Source organism: Suricata suricatta, chromosome X (assembly GCF_006229205.1).
Source record: "Suricata suricatta isolate VVHF042 chromosome X, meerkat_22Aug2017_6uvM2_HiC, whole genome shotgun sequence".
NCBI lineage: Eukaryota > Metazoa > Chordata > Mammalia > Carnivora > Herpestidae > Suricata > Suricata suricatta.
The window spans coordinates 48,942,597-48,965,490 of record NC_043717.1 but is presented as its reverse complement, the minus strand read 5'-3'; the positions used below and the strand labels follow the sequence as shown (position 1 = coordinate 48,965,490).

General features: G+C 38.3%; 1 protein-coding gene across 1 annotated transcript in view; it reads left to right on the top strand.

Moving 5' to 3' along the window:
* Positions 1-22,894, top strand: part of OPHN1 (oligophrenin 1) — a 511,411-nt gene that overhangs the window by 449,212 nt on the left and 39,305 nt on the right. The window contains 1 exon segment of the mRNA XM_029930777.1: positions 13,318-13,465. Within this exon segment, the coding sequence (XP_029786637.1) occupies positions 13,318-13,465 (148 nt within the window).

Genomic DNA, 22,894 nt, shown 5'->3' with positions numbered 1-22,894 from the left:
ATTCCATGGATAGTTTTTTAAGGAACTCCACACTGTTTTCCAGAGCGGCTGTACCAGTTTACATTCCCACCAACAGTGTAGGAGGGTGCCCGTTTCTCTACATCCTCATCAGCATCTGTAGTCTCCTGATTTATTCATTTTAGTCACTCTGAACAGTGTGAGGTGGTATCTCAGTGTGGTTTTGATTTGCATTTCCCTGATGTATTGTGACACTGAGCATCATTTCATGTGTCTGTTGCCCATCCGGATGTCTTCTTTGGACAAGTGTCTAATCATATCTTCTGCCCTTTTATTCACTGGATTATTTGTTTTTTGGTTGTGGAGTTTGGTGAGTTCCTTGTAGATTTTGGATACTAGCCCTTTATCGGATATGTCATTTACAACTATCTTTTTCCATTCGGTAGGTTGCCTATTAGTTTTGATTGTTTCCTTGCAGTGCAGAAGCTTTTGATCTTGATGGGGTCCCAATAGTTTATTTTTGCTCTTGATTCCCTTGCCTTTGGAGATGTGTTGAGTAGAAAATTGCTGCAGTTGAGGTCAAGGAGGTGGTTTCCTGCTTTCTCCTCTAGGGTTTTGATGGTTTCCTGTCTCAAATTCAGGTCCTTCATCCATTTTGAGTTTATTTTTGTGAATGGTGTAAGAAAGTGGTCTAGAGTCATTCTTCTGCATCTTGCTGTCCAGTTCTCCCAGCACCATCTTAAAGTGCCTGTCTTTTTTCCATTGGATACTCTTTCCTGCTTTGTCAAAGACTAATTGGCCATACATTTGTGAGTCCACTTCTGGGTTCTCTATTCTATTCCATTGGGCTATGTTTCTGCTTTTGTGCCAATACCATACTGTCTTGAAGATGACAGCTTTGTAGTAGAGGCTAAAGTCTAGGATTGTGATGCCTCAAGTTTTAGATTTCTTCTATAATATAGCTTTGGCTATTCGGGGGATTTTGTGGTTCCATACAAATGTTAGGATAGTTTGTTCTAGAGTTGAGAAGAATGGTGGTGCAATTTTGATTGGGATTATATTGGATGTGTAGATTGCTTGGGGGTAATAATGACATTTTAGCAATGTTTACTTTTTCAATCCATGAGCATGGAATGTTTTTCCATTTCTTTGTGTCTTCTTCAATTGCCTTCATAAGTTTTCTATAGTTTTCATCATACAGGACTTTTACATCTTTAGTTAGGTTTATTCCTAGGTATTTTATGTTTTTTTGTGCAATTGTGAACGGGATCAGTTTTTTTATTTCTCTGTTGCTTCATTATTGGTGTATAAAAATGCAGCTGATTTCTGTATGTTGATTTTTGTACCCAGCTACATTTCTGAATTCATAGACCAATTCTATTTGGCTTCTGGTGGAGCCTGTCAGGATTTCCATGTAGAGTATCATGTCATCTGTGAAAAGTGAAAGTTTGACTTCTTTTTTTGCCAATTCTGATGCTTTTATTTCCTTTTGTTTTCTTATTGCCAATGTTAGGACTTCCAGCACTATGTTAAACAACAGTGGTGAGAGTGGACATCCTTGTCGTGTTCCTGACCTCAGAGGGAAAGCTCTCAGTGTTTCCCCATTGAAGATGATATCAGCTGTGGGCTTTTCATAAATAGCTTTTATAATGTTTAAGTAAGTTCCTTATATCCTGACTTCCTCAAGTGTTTTCATTAAGAAGGGATGCTGTATTTTGACAAATACTTTTTCTGCATCCATTGACAGGAACATATGGTTTTTATCTTTTCCTTTGATAGTGTGATGTATCACACTGATAGATTTATGAATATCGAACCAGCCCTGTAACCCAGGAATGAATCCCACTTGATCATGATGGATAATTCTTTTTATATGCTGTTGAATTCGATTTTCTAGTATCTTGTTGAGTATATTTATAGCTGTATTCATTAAAGATATTGGCCTGTAGTTCTCTTTTATTTTTGGGTCTCTGATTTGGGAATCAAAGTGATGCTGGCTTCGTAGAATGAGTTCAGAAGATTTCGTTCTATTTTTCCTTTCTGGAATAGCTTGAGAAGAACGGGTATTAACTCTGCTTTAAATGTCTGGTAGAGTTCCCCTGGGAAGCCATGTGGCCTTGGACTCTTATTCTTTGGGAGATTTTTGATAACTGGTTTGATTTCTTCACTGGTATTGGGTCTGTTCAGATTTTCTGTCTCTTCTTATTTGAATTTTGGTAGTGCATGTGTGTTTAGGAATTTGTCCATTTCTTCTAGATTGTCCAGCTTCTTGGCATATAATTTTTCATAGTAATCTCTGATGATTGCTTGTGTTTCTGAGGGACCAATTGTAATAGATCAATTTTTATTCATGATTTTGTCTATTTGGGTGTTCTCCCTTTTCTTTCTATGGAGCCTTGCTAGTGGTTTATCAATTTTCTTTATTTTTTCAAAAAACCAACTCTTGGTTTCACTGATCTGTTCAGCTGCTTTTGGATTCTGTGCTGTTTATATCTGCCCTCATCTTTATTGTTTCTATTCTTCTGCTGGTTTTGGGGTGCTCTTGCTTTTCCCCTTCTAGTTCGTTTTGGTTCTCTTTTAGACTTTGAATTTGTGCGTTTTCTAGTTTGTTGAAATAGGCCTTTATTGCAATATACTTTCTTCTTAGGACTGCCTTTGCTGCATCCCTGCAGGTTTTGATTGTTGTAATTTCATTTTCATTTGTTTCCATATATTTTTTAATATCTTCTCTAATTGCCTGATTGGCCCAATCATCCTTTAGTAGGGTGGTTTTTAACCTCCACATTTTTGGAGGTATTCCCGACTTTTTCCTGTGATTGATTTAAAGTTTCATCGCATTGTGATCTGAAAGTGTGCATCGTATGATCTCAATTGGTTTATATTTATGGAGGGCTGCCTTATGCCCCAGTATGTGATCTATCTTGGAGAATGTGCCATGTGCACTCGAGAAGAAGGTGAATTTCCTAGCTTCAGGATGCAGAGTTCTAAATATTATCTATCAATTCCATCTGTTCCAGTGTGTCGTTCAGGTCCATTATTTCTTTAGTGATTTTCTGTCTGGTTGATCTATCCATTGTTGTCAGTGGAGTATTAAAATCCCCTGCAATAAGCACATTCTTATCAATAAGTTTGTTTCTGTTTATGATTAATTTTTTTGTATTGGGTTCTCCCGTATTCAGCATGTAGATGTTTATAATTGTTTGCTCTTCCTGACGGAGAGACCCTATAATTATTATATAACGTCCTTCTTCAACTTTTGTTACTGCATTTCCTTTAAAGTCCAGTTTCTCTGATATAAGTATGGCTACTCCAGCTTTCTTTTGATGTCCAGTCACACGATAGATTTTTCTCCATCCCCTTACTTTCAATATGAAGGTGTCTTCAGGTCTAAAATGAGTCTCTTGTAGACAGCAAATAGATGGGTTTTGATTTTTTATCCATTCTGCTATCCTGTGTCTTTTAATTGGAGCATTCAGTCCATTGACATTCAGTGTTATTATTGAAAAATGTGGGTTTGGATTCATTGTGTTCTCTGTAGAGTTCATGTTTGTAATGATGTCTCTGGTACCTTGTATTCCTTGCAACATTTCCCTCATAGAGTCCTTCTTAAGGTTTCTTGTAAGAGTGATTCGGTGGTGATGAATTCTCTCAATTTTTCTTTGTTTGGGGAAAACAAGATATGTTTCTTTTGCTAATTAACTCTGCTCTGGGCAGCTTTACCCTCAGTGGCTTATAGCCATAATTTCCTCTTACCTAATTTGGTTCTTCCTTCCAGTGAAAGTAGCTTTCTGCTATTTTTCTAAATTAGGGTCAAATACTCCCTGAATACCTAATCTTATTTACCTCATATACCTTTGAGGGTGGGCCTTTGCCCCACCCTCTTTATTACCAGGGGCCTTGGCCCTATCCACTCTGTACATACTTACCTATTCTTTTTTACCCAAACTTGGGTGTGTGCATCCTATGACTTTGTAATTCTTTTTGCCTCGTTAATCCATCAGTGCAGGCTCAGGGAATTCCTAAGTTTATTCTCAACAAGGTAACAGAATGGCACCAAATCATAACTTTCAATACTCACTTTGTAAATCGACTAATTTCTCCTATACAAAGACATAGAGTATCCAAATGGATTTTTAAGAAGACTCATCTATATGTTTACTGTAAGAGACTCAATTTATACCCAAAGATACCTGCAGATTGAACATGAGGGCATGGAGATCTATCATGCTAATTATCCTCAAAAGAAAGCTGGAGTAGCCATACTTTTATCAGACAAGGTAGATTTTGTTTTTTTTAAGTACGAAAAATTTATTTTCTGGCCTCCCATGACAAATCTTTCAGCTCTCTTCGTTTTCTCAGTGCCATACTCAAAACAAGGAAATTCAGACATTACCAGACTAATTTGGCATGTCTTCAAAGTGTTTCTTAAATATTTGTCCAAAGTTTATATTGAGGAGAATAGGTAAACAACAATCTTTGTGGTTACCCATGCCTGTTTTTAACAGAAGATGGTTTAAAGACCATCAGCTTTCAAACATAAAACTTGAAAAACTGCTATTGAGGATGGTTCTGATATCATTCCTTTTTATAAATTCATATTTTTAAATATAGTTTATTGTCAAGTTGTTTTCCGTAGAACACCCAGTGCTCATCCCAACAAGTGCCCTCCTCAATGCCCATCACCCACTTTCTCCATATTCCACCCCCCATCAACCCTCAGTTTGTTCTCAGTATTTAAGAGTCTCTTATGGTTTGCCTATTTCATTTGCTTAACTTTTTCCCCTTCCCCCCATGGTCTTCTGTTAAGTTTCTCCTGATTTACATATGAGTGAAAACGTATGGTATCTGTCTTTCTCTGCCTGACTTATTTCACTCAGCATAATACCCTCCAGTTCTATCCATGTTGCTATGAATGGCCAGATTTCATTCTTTCTCATTGTCAAGTAGTTTTCTATCGTATAGATAAACCACATCTTCTTGAGCAATTTATTAGTTAATGGACATTTAGGCTCTTTCCATGATTTGGCTATTGTTGAAAGTGTTACTATGATGATTGGGGTACATGTGCCCCTATGCCTCAGCACTCCTGTATCCCTTGGGTAAATTCCTAGCAGTACTATTGCTGGGTCATAGGGGAGTTCTACTGTTAATTTTTTGAGGAACCTCTACACTGTTTTCCAGAATGGCTGCACCAGTTTACATTCCCACCAACAGTGTAAGAGTGTGTCCATTTCTCCGCATCCTCGCCAGCATTGATAGTCTCCTGATTTGTTCATTCTAGCCACTCTGACCAGCATGAGGTGGTATCTCAGTGTGGTTTTGATTTGTATTTCCCTGATGATGAGTGACATTGAGCATTATTACATGTCGGAGAAGCTAGATTTTAAAACAAAGACTAGCAAGTGATGGAGAAGGGCATTATATCATAATGAAGGCATCTGTCCAAGCAGAAGATCTGACAATTGTAAATATTTATGCCCCCAACTTGAGAGCACCCAAACATATAAATCCATAATCACAAACATAAAGAAACTTGTTGATAATAATACAAAAATTGTAGGGGACATTCATACCATAATTACAGCAATGAACAAATCATCTAAGCATAAAATCAACAAGAAAACAATGGCTTTGAATGACATACCAGACTGGATGCCTTAACTTATATTTAGAACATTCCATGCTAAAACCGTAGAATACACATTTATTTCAAGTGCATATGGAACATTCTCCAGAATAGATCACATACTGGGACACAAATCAGCCTTCAACAAGTACAAAAAGATTGAAATCATACCATGCAAATTTCTAGACCACAATCCTATGAAACTTGAACTCAATCACAAGAAAATAATTAAAAAGACCACAAATACATGGAGGTTACAGGGCATCCTACTAAAAAATGAATGGATGAACCAGGAAGTTAAAGAAGTAATTTTAAAAGTACATGGAAGGAATTGAAAGTGAAAACACAACAGTGCAAAACCTTTGGGATGCAGCAAAGGCAGTCCTAAATGGGAAGTATATAGCAATGCAGGCCTACCTCAAGAAACAAGGAAAGTCTCAAAAACTCAACCTCAGATTATACCTAAAGGAGCTAGAAAATGAACAGCAAATAAAGCCTAAATCCAGCATAAGAAAGAAAATAATAAGGGTTAGAGCAGAAATAAATGATATAAAAACCAAAAAAATTACCCAATATAACAGATCAACAAAACTAAGAGCTGGTTCTTTGAAAGAATTACTAAAATTGATAACCCTCTAGCCAGACTTATCAAAAAAAAAAGAGAGAGAGAGAAAAGTCCAAATAAATAAAATAACATTTGAAAGAAGAGAGATCACAGCCACACCACAGAAATACAAGAAATCATAAGGAAATACTATGAAAAATTATATGCTGACAAACTGGGCAATGAAACGTATTAGTTCCTAGAAACATACACACTACCAAAACTGAAGTCTGCTGAGGATCTCTCTCCCTCTGCCCCTCCCCCTGCTTTTGTGTGCTCGCTCTCTCTCTCTCTCTCTCTCCCTTTTTCTTTTTCTTTTTCTTTATGTTTTTTATTTATTTATTTTTTGAGAGACGGAGAGAGACTGCATGAACAGGGAAGGATCAGAGAGAGGGAGATACAGAATCCAAAGCCAGGCTCCAGGCTCTGAGCTAGCTTTCAGCACAGAGCCCAAAGCAGGGCTCGAACCCACGAACCGTGGTTGTGACCTCAGCCAAAGTCAGATGCTTAAATGACTGACCCACCCAAGCACACCAACTCTTTCTCTTTCTCTCTTTCTCTAAGAAGAAATCCTAGATGACCTTGGCCATAGAAAATCTTACTAGGCACATCTCTGGAGGTCAGGGAAACAAAATCTAAAATGGACTTTTTGGACTTGACCAAGATAAAAACCTTTCACACAGCGAAGGAAACAATCAACAAAACTAAAAGGTAGCCTACAGAATGGGGGAGATTTTTGCAAATGACCTGTGTGATAAAGTGCTAGTAAACAAAATCTTTAAAGAACTTGTCAAACTCAAAGCTCCAAATACAAATAAACCAGTTAAGAAATGGACAGAAGGCATGAATATATACTTTTCCAAAGAAGTCATCGAGATGGCTAACAGACACATTAAAAGATGCTCAACATCACTCCTTCTCAGATAAATACAAGTCAAACCACAATGAGATATCACCTCATACCTTTCAGAATAGCTAAAATTAACAACACAAGAAACAACAGGTGTTGGCAGGCATGCAGAGAAAGAGAAACCCTCTTTCACTGTTGCTAGGAGTGCAAATCGATGCAGACATTCTGAAGAACAGTGTGTAGTTTCCTCAAAAACTTAAAAATAGAACTACTCTACAATCTAGCCATTGCTGTACTAGGTATTTACCCAAAGGATACAAAAATAGAAATTTGAAAATGTGCATGCACCCCAGTGTTTGTAACAGCATTATCAATAATAATCAAACTATGGAAAGAGCTCAAATATCCATCAACTTATGAATGGATGAAAAAGATGTGGTACACAGCGCACACACACGCACACACACACACACACACATGTGTGCATATGCGCACACATACACACAGTAATATTACTCAGCCATCAAAAGGAATGAAATGTTGCCATTTGCAACAATGTGGATGAAGCTAGAATCTGTTATGCTAAGCAAAATAAACCAGAGGAAGACAAATACCATATTATTTCACTCATATGTGGAATTTAAGAAACAAAACATAAATATATGGGAGTGGCGATGAAAGAAAAAAGAGAGAGAAGGCAACAAACCATAAGAGATTCTTAATGATGGAGAACGAAGTGAGGGTTGATGGAGGGAGGTGGGTAGGAGATATACTAGATGGGTGATGGGTTTTAGGAGGACATGCATTATGATGAGCACTGGGTGTTGCATGTAATTAATGAATCACAGAATTCTGAAACCAATATTGCACTGTATGTTAACTAACTAGAATTTAAATAAAAATTTGAAAAGAAAAAATAAGTTAATCAGAAAAAGACAAATATCATAATTTCATTCATATGTGGAATTTAAGAAATGGCACAAATGAGCAAAGGAAAATAGAGAGGGGGAGGGAGAGAGAGAGCGAGAAATTAAGCAACAAACACTTTAAAAAAAAGTTGTTTAATGTGTTATGTGTTTTTGTTAGAGACAGAACATGAGTGGAGGAGGGGCAGAGAGAGAGGGAGACACAGAATATGAAGTAGGCCCCAGGCTCCAAGCTGTCAGAACAGAGCCCAATGTGGGGCTTAAACCCACAATCATGAGATCATGACCTGAGCTGAAGTCAGAGGCTTAACTGACTAAGCCACCCAGCTGCCTACAGTCTCTTAACTATAGAGAACAAACTGCTGATTACTAGAAGGGGCATAGGTGGGGAGATGGGCGAGATATGTGATGGGAATTAAGGAGTACACTTGTCATGATGAGCACTGGGTGATGTATGGAAGTGTTGAATCACTATATTTTATAACTGAAACTAATATAACACTGTATGTAAACTACACTGGAATTAAAAATTTTAAAAAGAAATAATGGTTGAAAACTTCTCAAATCTAGGGAGAGACTTAATGAAGCTAATAAGCACTTCAAAATTTCAACCTGAAACAGTCTTCTTCAAGACACTTTCTAAAGTTAAAGACAAAAAGAATTTTCAAAGCAGTAAGAGTGAGAAACAACAGGTAATCACATATAAAGGGAACCCTATAAAGCTATGGACAGATTTCCCACAGATAACTTTCAGGCGAAGAGAAAGTTGGTTGATATTGCAAAATCCTGAGGGAATAAAACTGCCAACTAAGAATATTTTACTTTAAAAAGTCATCTTTTAGAAATGAAGGATAGATAAAGATTATACCAAACAAACAAAAGCTAAGGCAGTTTATCAACTCTAGACCTACCTCACAGTAAATACTGAAAGGAATTCTTCAAGCTGAAATAAAAGGGTACTAATCAGTAATATAAAAATATATGAAAATATAAAATATACTTGTAATGGTAAGTATATACTCAAATTTAGAATGTTCTGATACCATAATATTGTGATGTGTTAACTTTAATACAAAGGTTAAAGGACACAAGTGTTAAAATAATTTCAGCCACAATAATTTGTTAATAAGTACACAATGTAAAAAGAGGTAAATTATGACATCCAAAACAAAATATAGGGAAGCATAAAATTGTAGAGGTTTTATATGTGATCAAAGATAAGGTGTTATCAGCTTAAAAGAGATTGTTACATTGATATTTTTGTTTATGGAAGCTTCATGGTAACCACAAAGCAAAAACCTAAAGTGCAAGGCATCAAAACATACCAGTACAGAAAATGATCAATTCACTCAACGAAAGACAGCAAGAGAGGAAGAAAGGAATAGCAGAATTACAAATGAGCCAGAAAACAATTATAAAGAGAGAATTAGTAAATATTTACCTATCAATAATTATGTAAATGGTTAAAATTTTCAATCAAAAGGCATAGAGTGCTGAATGGATTAAAATTAAGACCCAGCAATATGCTGCCTAAAAGGGACTCCATTCAGCTTTAAGGGTACACATAAGCTCAAAGTGAAGGGATTGAAAAACATAATACCATGCAAATGGAAACCAAAAGGGAGCGGGATAGCTATACTTATGTGAGACAAGGTAAACGTTAAGCCAAAGACTATAGCAAGAGACAGAGAAGGTCATTATATAGTGATAGGGTGGTCTAGTTTCCAAGAGGATGTAACCATTATAAAAATATATGTACCCGATGGTAGAACACTGAAATATATTAAGTAAATACTAACAGATCTAAAGGGAGAAATAGACAACAAAAACAATAGTAGGGGACTTCTAATACTCCACATTCAACAATGCATATAGATCATCCAGACAGAAAATTAATAAATATTGGACTTGAACTATACCTTAGTCCAAATGAACCTAACAGACATTTATAGAACATCGCATCCAACAGAAACAGAATACACATTCTTCTCAAGTTCACAGGGAGCTTTCTCAAGCATAGATGGTATACTAGGTCACAAAACAAGCCTTAACAAGTGTATGAAGACTGAAATCATACCAAATATCTTTTCTGACCAGAATGATATTAAACTCGGAATCAATAACAGGAGGAAAACTGGAAATTCACAACTATGTGGTAATTAAACAGCACACTGATGAACAACCAAGGGGTCAAAGAAGAAATCAAAAGGGAAATTAAAATATATCTTATCATCAGGGAAATACAAATCAAAACCACACTGAGATACCACCTCACGCCAGTCAGAGTGGCTAAAATGAACAAATCAAGAGACTATAGATGCTGGCGAGGGTGTGGAGAGACGGGCACCCTCCTACACTGTTGCTGGCAATGTAAACTGGTACAGCTGCTCTGGAAAACAGTATGGAGGTTCCTCAAAAAACTATCGATAGAACTCCCCTATGACCAGCAATAGCACTGCTAGGGATTTACCCAAGGGATAAAGAAGTGCTGACACATAGGGGCACATGTGCCCCAATGTTCATAGCAGCACTGTCAACAATAGCCAAATCATGGAAAGAGTCTAAATGTCCATCACCTGATAAATGGATCAAGAAGATGCGGTGTGTGTGTATATATATATATATATATATACACACACACATACAATGGAGTACTACATGGCAATGAGAAAGAATGAAATCTGGCCATTTGTAGCAAAGTGGATGGACCTCGAGGGTGTCATGCTAAGTGAAATAAGTCAGGCAGAGAAGGACAGATACCATATGTTTGCACTCACAGGTCTAACAGGAAAACCGGAAGAAACCTAATGGAGGACCATGGGGAGGGGAAGGAAGAAAGAGTGCTGGGGAGAGAGGGATGCAAAACCTGAGAGACTACTGAATGCTGAAAATGAATCAAGGGTTGAAGGGGAGGGGGAGGGGAAGGGAGGTGGTAGTCATGGAGGAGGGCACTTGTGGGGAAGAGCACTGGGTGTTATATGGAAACCAAGTTGACAATAAACTATTAAAAACATTAAAAAAATAGACAAGTAAGCAGTGCATTGAAAATTAACAGTAAAGCTACTAAAAAAAAAGAGATTAGAGTGGAGAAACTATCAAAACTTATAGGCAGTTCTAAGAGGGAATTTTTTACTGATTAACACCTACATTAAGACAAAAGAAAAATGGCACCCAAGCTGCCATTCAGCCTTTGTGCTGCTGGCGCTGACCAGCTGCCTGCATGCTCCACAACTGCAGTGCCCACCACCCACAGCACTTAATTTTTGATTTTTCAGTGTGAGTAGTGAGAACAGGGACTCTTCTAGGCACTGTGTGATCTTAGGTGATTAGTCCCTCTAATTCGATTCCATGGTTCTTGCCCCACAAATAAGTATTGAGTAGTACTCAGCTTAAGTCTTAAAGAGGGTCCCTGCTGCTCTCCAGAGCTCTTTGTGCAGCTACCTCCCCTCTGATATTTTGCCCGGAAAATTCACATTCTTGCCCTCCCCATACTTGCACTCAGTGTCCTCAACTTAAGCAGACGGATGCCCACACCTACCCCCAAATTTCCCTCCATATATTATGGCTTTCAGAAATTCTTCAGGCTGTTAGCTGGAAAATATGGGGCTCACTCACCTCATTTCTTTTTACTGGCTCTCATGGATCACTGTCTTTCATTGCCAGATTTCTAATACCGTGAAAAGCATTGTTACATGTATTTATTGTAGTTTTTTAAATCATTCCTGGCTAAAGATGTAAGCCTAGTACCTCTTGTTCCTATTTTGGCTGGAAGTGGAAGTAGCTGTTATGTCTTTTCAGAGGACAGTTTGGCCTTTTATAACAGTATTTTAAATGTGTTTTTCTTTTGACCCAGCAATACCAGTCACTCTTCTAGTTGCTGGACATATAGCAGTGAACATGATAATCTACTTCCAAATAGCTTACAATAGGTTAGAGCAGCAGACAACAACAAAATAAATAAAAAATAAATAAATTTAAAAAATAAAATTTACCTTTGTTAGAAAGTAATAAGAAATTCTAAGGAGAAAAAAACTTAAACAAGGAAAGGGAATAGGAGGCACTGCATGCAGGGAGGCGTGTCAAAATTTTAGATATGTTCACTTGGAGGGACTCACTGAGAGGAATATATTTTATCGTAACCTACTTAATTCAAGAAAGCAAACTATATGGAAATCTGGTGGAAGAGCACTCCAGGTAGATAAAACACTCAGTGCAAAGACCCTGGGTGTGTTTAATAAATAGTAAGGAATATTCGTTACAAACCCTATAGTTCCTAAGCTTATGTTCACAAAATAGTAGTTTTTTAGAATATTATTACTAACAATTGTGGACCCATATGACCTCAAAGCTCATCTGCTTGCTACTATGCCATATTCTCTCTTTCCTATGTCATGAAACATTGAGATATGTACTGCTTTGTGACTGTGCTTTTTATCATTGTTCAGGTTTTATACAGGGTTTCCTTGTGCTCCCAGTCATTTCAGTCCTGTGAATGTGCAGCCTGATAGAATGTTGGAATCTGACATTTCTCTTCATCGGGGTTGATTTCATTATTGCACTAGACAATGGCCCCTTCCTCCCTCACCACATGTGTGTCCTCCCAAAGTGGGTACACTCTGGCCAAAAGCTCAGTCTCCCCAGAGACAAGAAAGATTCTCAAATACATATGAGATACTATATAAAAATGTAATCATAGCTTCTTCCTCTTTTGTCCAGCACTTTTTATATCATATGAAACATGTTGGCTTTGCCCTTTCCTTTTTGAATGAGTAATGCATACAGGATATGAAATTTTAAAATATCAAAATGATATAGGAGTGAGAAATAAGTTTCCTCCATCCCTTTCTCAGCCACTCATTATTCTTGTCTTGAGTGAAACACTTTAACCAGTTTCTTTGGTATTCTTTCAGAAATATTTGGTGCATTTAGTAACCTCCACAACCCTCCCCTACCCATACAATGTACCTTGACTACGTTTTTCACCTCTCATCACACTGTGAGGTGGCTGGTGTTCTCCCCATGTTGCAGATAAGGAATCTAAAACTTAGAGAGGTAACTTGCCTAAGGTTTTACAGGCAGTAAGTGAAAAATCCAGGACTCCTCATATTGCTGCTTTTGTCTACATTGTTTACACTATGAAGTGCCAGGTCTGGTGTCTTAAACAGGATAGAAGACTTCTAAACACTTGCTGGTAGATAGAGTGATTTTGAAAAAATCCCTACAATTCTTTTAGTTATTTTAGAATTGCTATGGCAGACTTTAGATGTACTACTAGTGTGCATCAATTGGTAGGTAGCAATAGGGAGACAAAAATTCAATCTTTCTGTTTTCTGAAAATATTCTCCTTTTACAGATCTATTCAGGTCCACCTGAAGAAAGTGCTATACCCCCAGTGCCTCCACCTCGAGTAACAGCAAGAAGGCACAAACCGATCACGATTTCAAAGCGCTTTTTAAAGGAAAGAGCGGTTTTTTATACTTCTTCTGTGGATGAAAGTGAAGGTCAGTACTGAGGTATACCCTTAGCTTCTTAATAGTGATGAGACACGAAAAATATATTGAAGGGTAGAAGTGGAGCCATTTTTCTCAATGTAAATATAGACTTTTTCCAGTTCCTGAGCCAGGCAAAGCTAGGTTTGTGATACTGACAGATTGTTAGTGGATAGGACAGAGATGAACCTGTAAAGCCAGTTACCATGATCCCTAAGGAGGCCAGGGAAGGATCCAATATGTTCTTAGATATTTACCTCAGTGCATTAAAATGGGTGGGGAATGTGCTTTTTGAATGTTCTGAGATGTTTTTAATGTTTTATTTTTATTTTTGAGGAAGAGCGAGTGGGGAAGGGACAGAGAGAAAGGAAGACAGAGGGTCTGAAGTGGACTTTCCACTGACAGTAAGGAACCTGATGTGGGGCTTGAACTCATAAATGTTTAGATCAGGACCTAAGATGAAGTCAGGTGCTTAACTGACTGAGCCACCTAAGTACCCCTGAATATTCTTTTTTAAAAAAATATTTTATTGTCAAATTGATTTCCATACAACACCCAGTGCTCTTCCCCACTAGTGCCATCCTCCATTACCACCACTTCTTTTCCCCCCTTACCCTTTCCCTTCAACCCTCAGTTCATTTTCAGCCTTCCATAGTCTCTCAAGTTTTGCATCCCTCTCTCTCCCCAAATCTGTTTCCCTCTTCCCCTGCCCCTGGTCTTCCATTAGGTTTCTCCTGTTTTCCTGTTAGACCTATGAGTGCAAACATATGGTTTCTGTCCTTCTCTGCCTGGCTTATTTCGCTTAGCATGACACCCTCAAGGACCATCCACTTTACTACAAATGGCCATATGTCATTCTTTCTCATTGCTGTGTAGTACTCCATTGTGTATATATACCACATCTTCTTGATCCACTCATCAGGTGATAGACATTTAGGCTTTTTCCATGTTTTGGCTATTGTTGACATTGCTGCTATGAACATTGGGGTACATGTGCTTCCTATGCATCAGCATTTCTGTATCTCTTGGGTAAATCTCTAGCAGTGCTATTCCTGGGTCATAAGGGAGATCTATGGATAGTTTTTTGAGGAACCTTCACACTGTTTTCCAGAGCGGCTGCACCAGTTTACATTCCCACCAACAGTGTAGGAGGGTGCCTGTCTCTCCACACCCTTGCCAGCACCTATAGTCTCTTGATTTGTTCATTTTAGCCACTCTGACTGGCGTGAGGTGGTATCTTAGTGTGGTTTTGATTTGAATTTCCCTGATGATGAGTGACGCTGGGCATCGTTTCATGTGCCTGTAGGCCATCTGGATGTCCTCTTTGGAGAAGTGTCTGTTCATGTCTTCTGCCCATTTCTTCACTGGGTTATTTGTTTTGTGGGTGTGAAGTTTGGTGAGTTCCTTGTAGATTTTAGATATTAGCCCTTTATCTGATATGTCATTTGCAACTAGCTTTTCCCATTCTATCAGTTGCCTATTAGTTTTCTGGATTGTTTCCTTTGCCTTACGGAAGGTTTTTATCTTGATGAAGTCCCAAGAGTTCAGTTTTGCTTTCATTTCCCTTGCCTTTGGGGATGTGTCAAGTAGGAGATTGCTGCAGTGGAGGTCTAGGAGGTTTTTTCCTACTTTCTTCTCGAGGGTTTTGATGGTTTCCTGTCTCACATTCAAGTCCTTCAGCCATTTTTAGTTAATTTTTGTGTATGCTGTAAGAAAGTGGTCTAGTTTCATTCTTCTGCATGCTGTTATCTAGTTCTCCCAGCACCACCTGCTAAAGAGGCAGTCTTTTTTCCATCATATACTCTTTTCTTCTTTGTCAAAAATTAATTGGCCGTACATTTGTGAGCCCAGTTCTGGGTTCTCTATTCTATTCCATTGGTCTCTGTGTTTGTTTTTGTGCCAATACCATACTGTCTTGATGATGACAGCTTTGTAGTAGAGGCTAAAGTCTGGGATTGTGATGCCTCCCGTTTTGGTTTTCTTCTTCAATATAACTTTGGCTATTCGGGGTCTTTTGTGGTTCCATACGAATTTGAGGATAGCTTGTTCTAGTTTTGAGAAGAATGTTGGTGCAATTTTGATGGGGAGTGCATTGAATGTGCAGATTGCTTTGGGTAGTAATGACATTTTCACAATATTTATTCTTCGAATCCATGAACCGGGAATATTTTTCCATTTCTTGGTGTCTTCTTCGATCTCTTTCATAAGTTTTCTATAGTTTTCATCATATAGGTCTTTTACATCCTTGGTTAGGTTTACTCCTAGGTATTTGATAGTTTTTCATGCAATCGTGAATGGGATCAGTTTCTTGATTTCTCTTTCGGCTGCTTCATTTTTGGTGTATAGGAATGCAACTGATTTCTGTACATTGATTTTGTACCCTGCAACTTTACTGAATTCATTGATCAGGTCTAGAAGGCTTCTGGTGGAGTCAATTGGTTTTTCAATGTAAAGTATCATGTAATCTGCAAAAAGGGAATGTTTGACTTCTTCTTTGCCAATTCTGATGCCTTTTATTTCCTTTTGTTGTCTGATTGCTGATGCTAGGACTTCCAGCACTATGTTAAACAGCAGTGGTGAGAGTGGACACGCCTGTCGCGTTCCTGATTTAAGGGGGAAAGCTCTCAGTTTTTCCCCATTGAGGATGATATTAACTGTGGGCTTTTCATAAGCTGCTCTTATAATGTTTAGGTAAGTTCCTTCTATTCCGACTTTCTCAAGGGTTTTTATTAAGAAACTGTGCTGAATTTTGTCAAATTCTTTTTCTGAATCTATCTACAGGATCATATGGTTTTTATCCTTTCTTTTCTTAATGTGATGGATCATATTGATGGATTTGTGGATATTGAACCAGCCCTGTAACCCAGGAATGAATCCCACTTGATCATGATGGATAATTCTTTTTATATGCTGTTGAATTCAATTTGCTAGTATCTTGTTGAGTATTTTTGCATCTGTATTCATTAAGGATATTGGTCTGTAGTTCTCTTTTTTGGCTGGGTCCCTGTCTGGTTTGGGTATCAAGGTGATGCTGGCTTCGTAGAATGAGTTTGGAAGTTTCCTTCTATTTTTATTTTTTGGAATAGTTTGAGAAGAATAGGTATGATCTCTGCTTTACATGTCTGGTAGAATTCCCCTGGGAAGCCATCTGGCCCTGGGCTCTTATTCGTTGGGAGATTTTTGATAACAGATTTGATTTCTTCACTGGTTATCAGTCTGTTCATGCTTTCTATCTCTTCCCATTTGAATTTTGGCAGTGCATGTGCATTTAGGAATTTTTCCATTTCTTCTGTGCTGTCGAGTTTGTTGGCACATAATTTTTCATAGTAATGTCTGATCGTTGCTTGTATTTCTAAGGGATTGGTTGTAATAGTTCCTTCTTCATTCATGATTTTGTCTATCTGGACGCTCTCTCTTTTTTTTCTGAGGAGTCTGGCTAGAGGTTTATCGATTTTTTTATTTTTTCAAAGAACCAATTCTTGGTTTCATTGATCTGCTCGACTGTTCTTTTGGATTCTATATTGTTTATTTCTGCCCTGATCTTTATTATTTCCTTTCTTCTGCTGGGTTTGGGGTGCTCTTGCTGCTTCCCTTCTAGTTCTAGTAGGTTCTCTGTTAAATTTTGAATTTGCGCTCTTTGTAGTTTGTGGAGATTTGCCTGGATTGCAATATACTTTCCTCTTAGGACTGCCTTTGCTGTGTCCCAGAGATTTTGGATTGTTGTATTTTCGTTTTCATTGGTTTCCATATATTTTTTAATTTCTTCTCTAATTGCCTGATTAACCCAGTCATTCTTTAGTAGGATGGTATTTAACCTCCATATTTTTGGTGGTTTTCCAAACTTTTTCCTGTGGTTAATTTCAAGTTTCATAGTTTTGTGATCTGAATGTGTGCAAGGTATGATCTCTATGTGTTTATACTTATGGAGAGCTGCTTTATGTCCCAGTATTGGTCTTTCTTGGAGAATGTGCCATGTGCACTCGAAAAGAAGGTGAATTTCCTATCTTCAGGATGCAGAGTTCTAATTATATCTATCAGTTCCATCTGTTCCAATGTGTCATTCAGGTCCATTGTTTCCTTATCGATTTTCTGTCTGGTTGATCTATCCATTGCTGTCAGTGGAGTATTAAAGTCCCCTGCAGTTAGCAGATTGTTGTCAATAAGATTGTTTCTCTCTGTGATTAATTGTTTTATGTATTTGGGTGCTCCCACCCCTGAATATTCTGAGATTTTAAACCCAATTTTAGTTAGCATGGATTAGTGACTTCAGCAAGTTAACCAAATAGGAGTTTTCTTTGATGTCTCTCCATGGTAATATTAATTTGAGCAAACTTCCATGCATGAAAACCCCTTCATGTGAACTATAGAATCCAGTGGAGGTTATAGCACCTGAGGGGAGCACAGAAATAAGAACTAGTGCATTGCAGAGGGTAGGGAGGACATTTTAGTATTAGACATATCACCCTTCCCCTCAGCTCAGAGAGTACAATACAGAGAGAGATACTATCTACATGGGTGAAGGAGAATAAAGCGAACATGACTTCATGGCCCCATGGCAGGCCCACCCCAGTGAACCCAATCACCCGTCTTCCATTGATCCAGTCTCCAGGGTGGCCTCCACTGACCTAGGCTCTAGGCCTGCCCCAGCACCAGGCTGTTTCTTGCAACCCCAGGCTCCAGGACCAACACAGCACCAGGATGTCCCTGTGGCCCCAGCCTGGCCCCTGCAGACCTATTCTACAGAATGCAACCACATATCCAGCTTCCAGGAAGGCCTCCTGCAGATACAGACTACAGGTCTTCCTCAGTGCCAGACCAGCTGCCTAGTCCCAGACTGCAAGCTTGCCCACACGGATTCAGGCTGCAAGTTTGGCCACCCACTGCCCCAGGCACCAGATCAACCTACTCAAGCACTCCAGAACCAAGCACACCTGTGTAGTCCATCAGCTTGACCATGCCAAATCTCTTCTTGCTCTGACTCTAAAGGACTTTCCTTTCCAGTCATCTGTAATGACAGGGAGGTGTGCCTACGTCTTCAAATAGGCAACCACCAACACAAGGCTACAAGACACAAAAATCAGGAATAGCCAGGGGAAATGACATCAATAAAGGAGCAAAATAGGGGGAAAGGGGCAAGATATTGGAGAAGTAGGGGCTCTGTAATTTTCACCTGCCCGCATCTATCAAACTGAGAAGGACTGAAGCCACAATACTCTGATCTTCAAGAGTGAGAGGAAAACACACAGAGTCCAGAAATAAGACAACCTCAGAGGTGCCTGTATGAGTGTGAACTAGGGAAATAAAAATGGGCTGGGCCCCTAAGGTGTGGAGGGGAGGGAGCCCCAGCCCAACACAGAGCAGGAGAGAGCACACAGAGCCCAGGAGAGACAAGGGGAAGAGAAATAGAGACTGAAAATGCTCATAGAACTCTCTCTAGAAAAGAGAAAAAAACTGGGCCTGGGACAGAGAGGGATATTATTATCCCATATATAACTGCTGGGGGGGGAGAGAGAAATCCATCCCATTTAGCTGGCACATTCTTCCTTGGGCTTAGTGGAGGCAGGGTGCCAATTCCAGGTGGAGCCAGGAGAAAATTGCTCCCTGACTCCTTCTACTCAATCCTGGCTAGGAAGCCAGCTGCCTGTGGGAGTACAACTCATCTCGAGCAGTAGCATTAAAGTTCATGGACTAGGATTTAGAAATGAGGCAGGGCTTGGAAAATACAGTTTGGCCTGCCCATTGTACAGGGAGATTGGACTCAAAAGTGTGGCTTGCAATGCTTGGTTCGAGAAGGGCTTAGGGGTGCCACCATTCTTCTCTTCACAACCACCAAAGCAGGGCTTCAGAGAGCAGCCCCCAAGGCCTACATGTACCAGAGTAGGCCATCCATTCTGGAGAGCTGCCTTTTATTTCTTGATATCCAGATATATTTTCCCATATCTCATTCTTATCTCTCCCCTCTGTTGGCTTTATGCTTTTAGACCATCCATTTTCTTTTGTTGTTTCTTCCCTCCTCCCTTTATACTTTTTTTTCTTTTCTTCTCTTTGTTTCTTTTCCCTTTTGGTATGTTTGCTTGTTTGATTTATCTGTGTGTTTGCATGCTTTTGTTCCCTGCGTGTTTGTCTGTCTATTTTCCTTTTCAGGGCTATCTCAAGAAACAAGCCAAAGTATACATGGTGGAGAGTCCCAAATATCACTGAGTAAGGAAATAAAATAATCAAAGGCACAACAAGAGAAACTGAGGGACACCTTTAAAAGAACAATTCCTAAAACAACAGGCCATGGAGAGTAAATGAGCCTCCTTTAATGGAGCAATACTAACAGGTGCAGAGTGCATAAAGAGCTTTTAAAACTGACAAGAGACAGAAAGCTAGCCAAAATGACAAAATGAAAGACGTCTCCTCAAAAGAAATTCCAGGAAGAAATCACAGCCACAGAACTGCTCAAAACAGATATAAGCAACCTAACTGAACAAAAATTTAGAACAATTTTCATAAAATTAAGAGCTATGCTTGAAAAAGCATCAGAGAAGCTGTTGATACAAAGAAAATGGACCTTAAAAATAGCTGTGACAAGGTAAAAAAAAAAAGGCTATAAATGAGGTGAATAATAAAATGGAGTCGGCCACTGCAAGTCAGAGAGGAGAATAGGTAAATTAGAAGACACATAATAGCAAAAGAAGAAGCCGGGAAAAAGAGAGAGAAATTTATCTAGGAGCACAAAAGGAGAATTTGAGCCCCAGTGATACAGTCAAATGGAACAATATCCGTATCCTTGGAATTCCTGAAAAAGAAGAAAGAGAAAAGGGTCCTAAAGGGGAGCTTGATCAAATTATAGCCAAGAACTTCCCCAATTTCGAGAAGGAAATAGACACTGAAATCCAAGAGGCACAGAGAACTCCTCTAAGACGTAACTTGAATCGACCTTCTGCACAACATATCATAGTGAAAGTGACAAAATATAAAGATAAAGAGAGAATTCTGAAAGCATCTAGGGATAAAAGGGCCCTAACATACAAAGGAAAACCTATCAGAGCTGTTAAAGACCTAACTAACGAAAATTGACAGGCCAGAATGGAATGGCAGGAAATCTTCACCGTGATGAACAGGAAAAATATGCAACCAAGAGTCCATTATCCAGAAAGCCTGTCATCCAAACTAGAAGGAGAGATGAAGTTTTCCCAAATAAACAAAAATTGAGAGAATTCATCACCACCAAACCAGCCCTACAAGAAATCTTAAAAGGGACTCTAAGAGGGAAACATTGCAAGGAATACAAAGTACCAGAGATATCACTACAAACATGAACTCTACAGAGTACACAATGAGTCTTAACCCACTTTGTTCAATAATAACACTGAATGTCAATGGACTGAATGCTCCAATTAAAAGACACAGAATAACAGAATGGATAAAAAACCAAATTCCATCTATGTGCTGTCTACAAGAGACTCATTATAGACCTGAAGACACCTTCATATTGAAAGTAAGGGGATGGAGAAAAATCTATCATGCGACTGGATGTCAAAAGAAACCCTAAATAGCCATACGTATATCAGACAAACTAGACATTAAAGTAAAGGCAGTAACAAAAGAAGAAGGATATTATATATTAATTACAAGGTCTCTCCATCAGGAAGAGCTAACAAGTATGTACATCTATGCACTGTATTAGGGAGCACCCAAATACATAAAACAATTAATCACAAACAGAAACAATCTTATTGATATAAATCTGCTTATTGCAGAGGATTTTAATTGGAGCAGATGGAAGTGATAGATATATTTAGAACTCTGCATCCTGAAGCTAGGAAATTCACCTTCTTTTCTAGTGTGCATGGCATATTTTCCAAGACAGATCACATACTGGGGAATAAAGCAGGCCTCCATAAATATAAAATAATTGAGATTATACCATGCACACTTTCAGATCACAATGCTATGAAACTTGAAATCAATCCCAGGAGAAAGTCTTGAAAACCTCCAAAAATGTGGAGGTTAAAAACTACCCTACAAAGAATGATTGGGCCAATCAGGCAATTACAGAAAAAATTTAAAAATATATGGAAACAAATGAAAATGAAAATACAACAATCCAAACTCTCTGGGATGCAGCAAAGGCAGTCCCAGGAGGAAAGCATATTGCAATAAAGGCCTATTTTAACAAACTCGAAAAAGCAGAAATTCAAAATCTTACAGAGCACCTAGAGTAAAAAGAAAGAAAGCAGCAAGAGCAAACCAAACCCAGAAGAAAAAGAAAGATCATGGCAGAAATAAACAATATAGAATCCATAAAAAAGCTGAATTGGTCAATGAAACCAAGAGTTTGTTTTTTAAAAAAGTAAACAAAATTGATAAACCACTAGCCAGGCTCCTCAGAAAGAAGAGAGAACACCCAAATAGACAAAATTATGAATGAAAAATGGATCTATTACAACCAATTCCACAGAAATACAAGCAATCATCAGAGATTACCATGAAAAATTATATGCAAACAAACTGGACAATCTAGAAGAAATGGAGAAATTCCTAAACACACATGCACTACCAATATTCAAATGAGATGAGATAGAAAATCTGAACAGACCGATAACCAGTGAAGAAATCGAATCTGTTATCAAAAATCTCCCAAGAAATAAGTGCCCAGGCCCATATGGCTTCCCAGGGTAATTCTACCTGACATTTAAAGGAGAGTTAATACCCATTCTTCTCAAGCTATTCCAAAAAATAGAAATAGAAGGAAAACTTCTGAACTCATTCCTCGAAGCCAGCATCACTTTGATTCCCAAACTGGACAAAGACCCAACAATAAAAGAGTACTACAGACCAATATCATTAATGATGACAAATGCAAAAATACTCAACAAGATATTAGTAAACTGAATTCAACATCATGATCGAGTCGGATTCATTCATGGGTTACAGGACTGGTTCAATATTCATAAATCCATCAATATAATACACACACCACATTAACAAAAGAATAGATAAAAACCATATGACCTTGTCAATAGATGCAGAAAAAGCATTTGACAAAATACAGCATCCTTTCTTAATATAAGCCATCGAGAACTTTGGGATAGAAAGACTTACTTAAACATTATGAAAGCAATTATGAAAAGCCCACCACTAATATCATCCTCAATGGGGAGAAACTGAGAGCTTTTCCTCTGAGATCAGGAACATGACAAGGATGTCCACTCTCACCACTGTTGTTTAAAATAGTGCTGAAAGTCCTAGCACCAGCAGTGAGACCACAAAAGTTAATAAAATGCATCAGAATTGGCAAAGAAGAAGTCAAACTTTCACTTTTTGCAGATGACATGATACTTTACATTGAAAACCCGATAGACTCCACCAGAAGCCTACTAGAACTGATCCATGAATCCAGCAAAGTCGCAGGGTACAAATCAACGTACAGATATGAGTTGCATTTTTTTT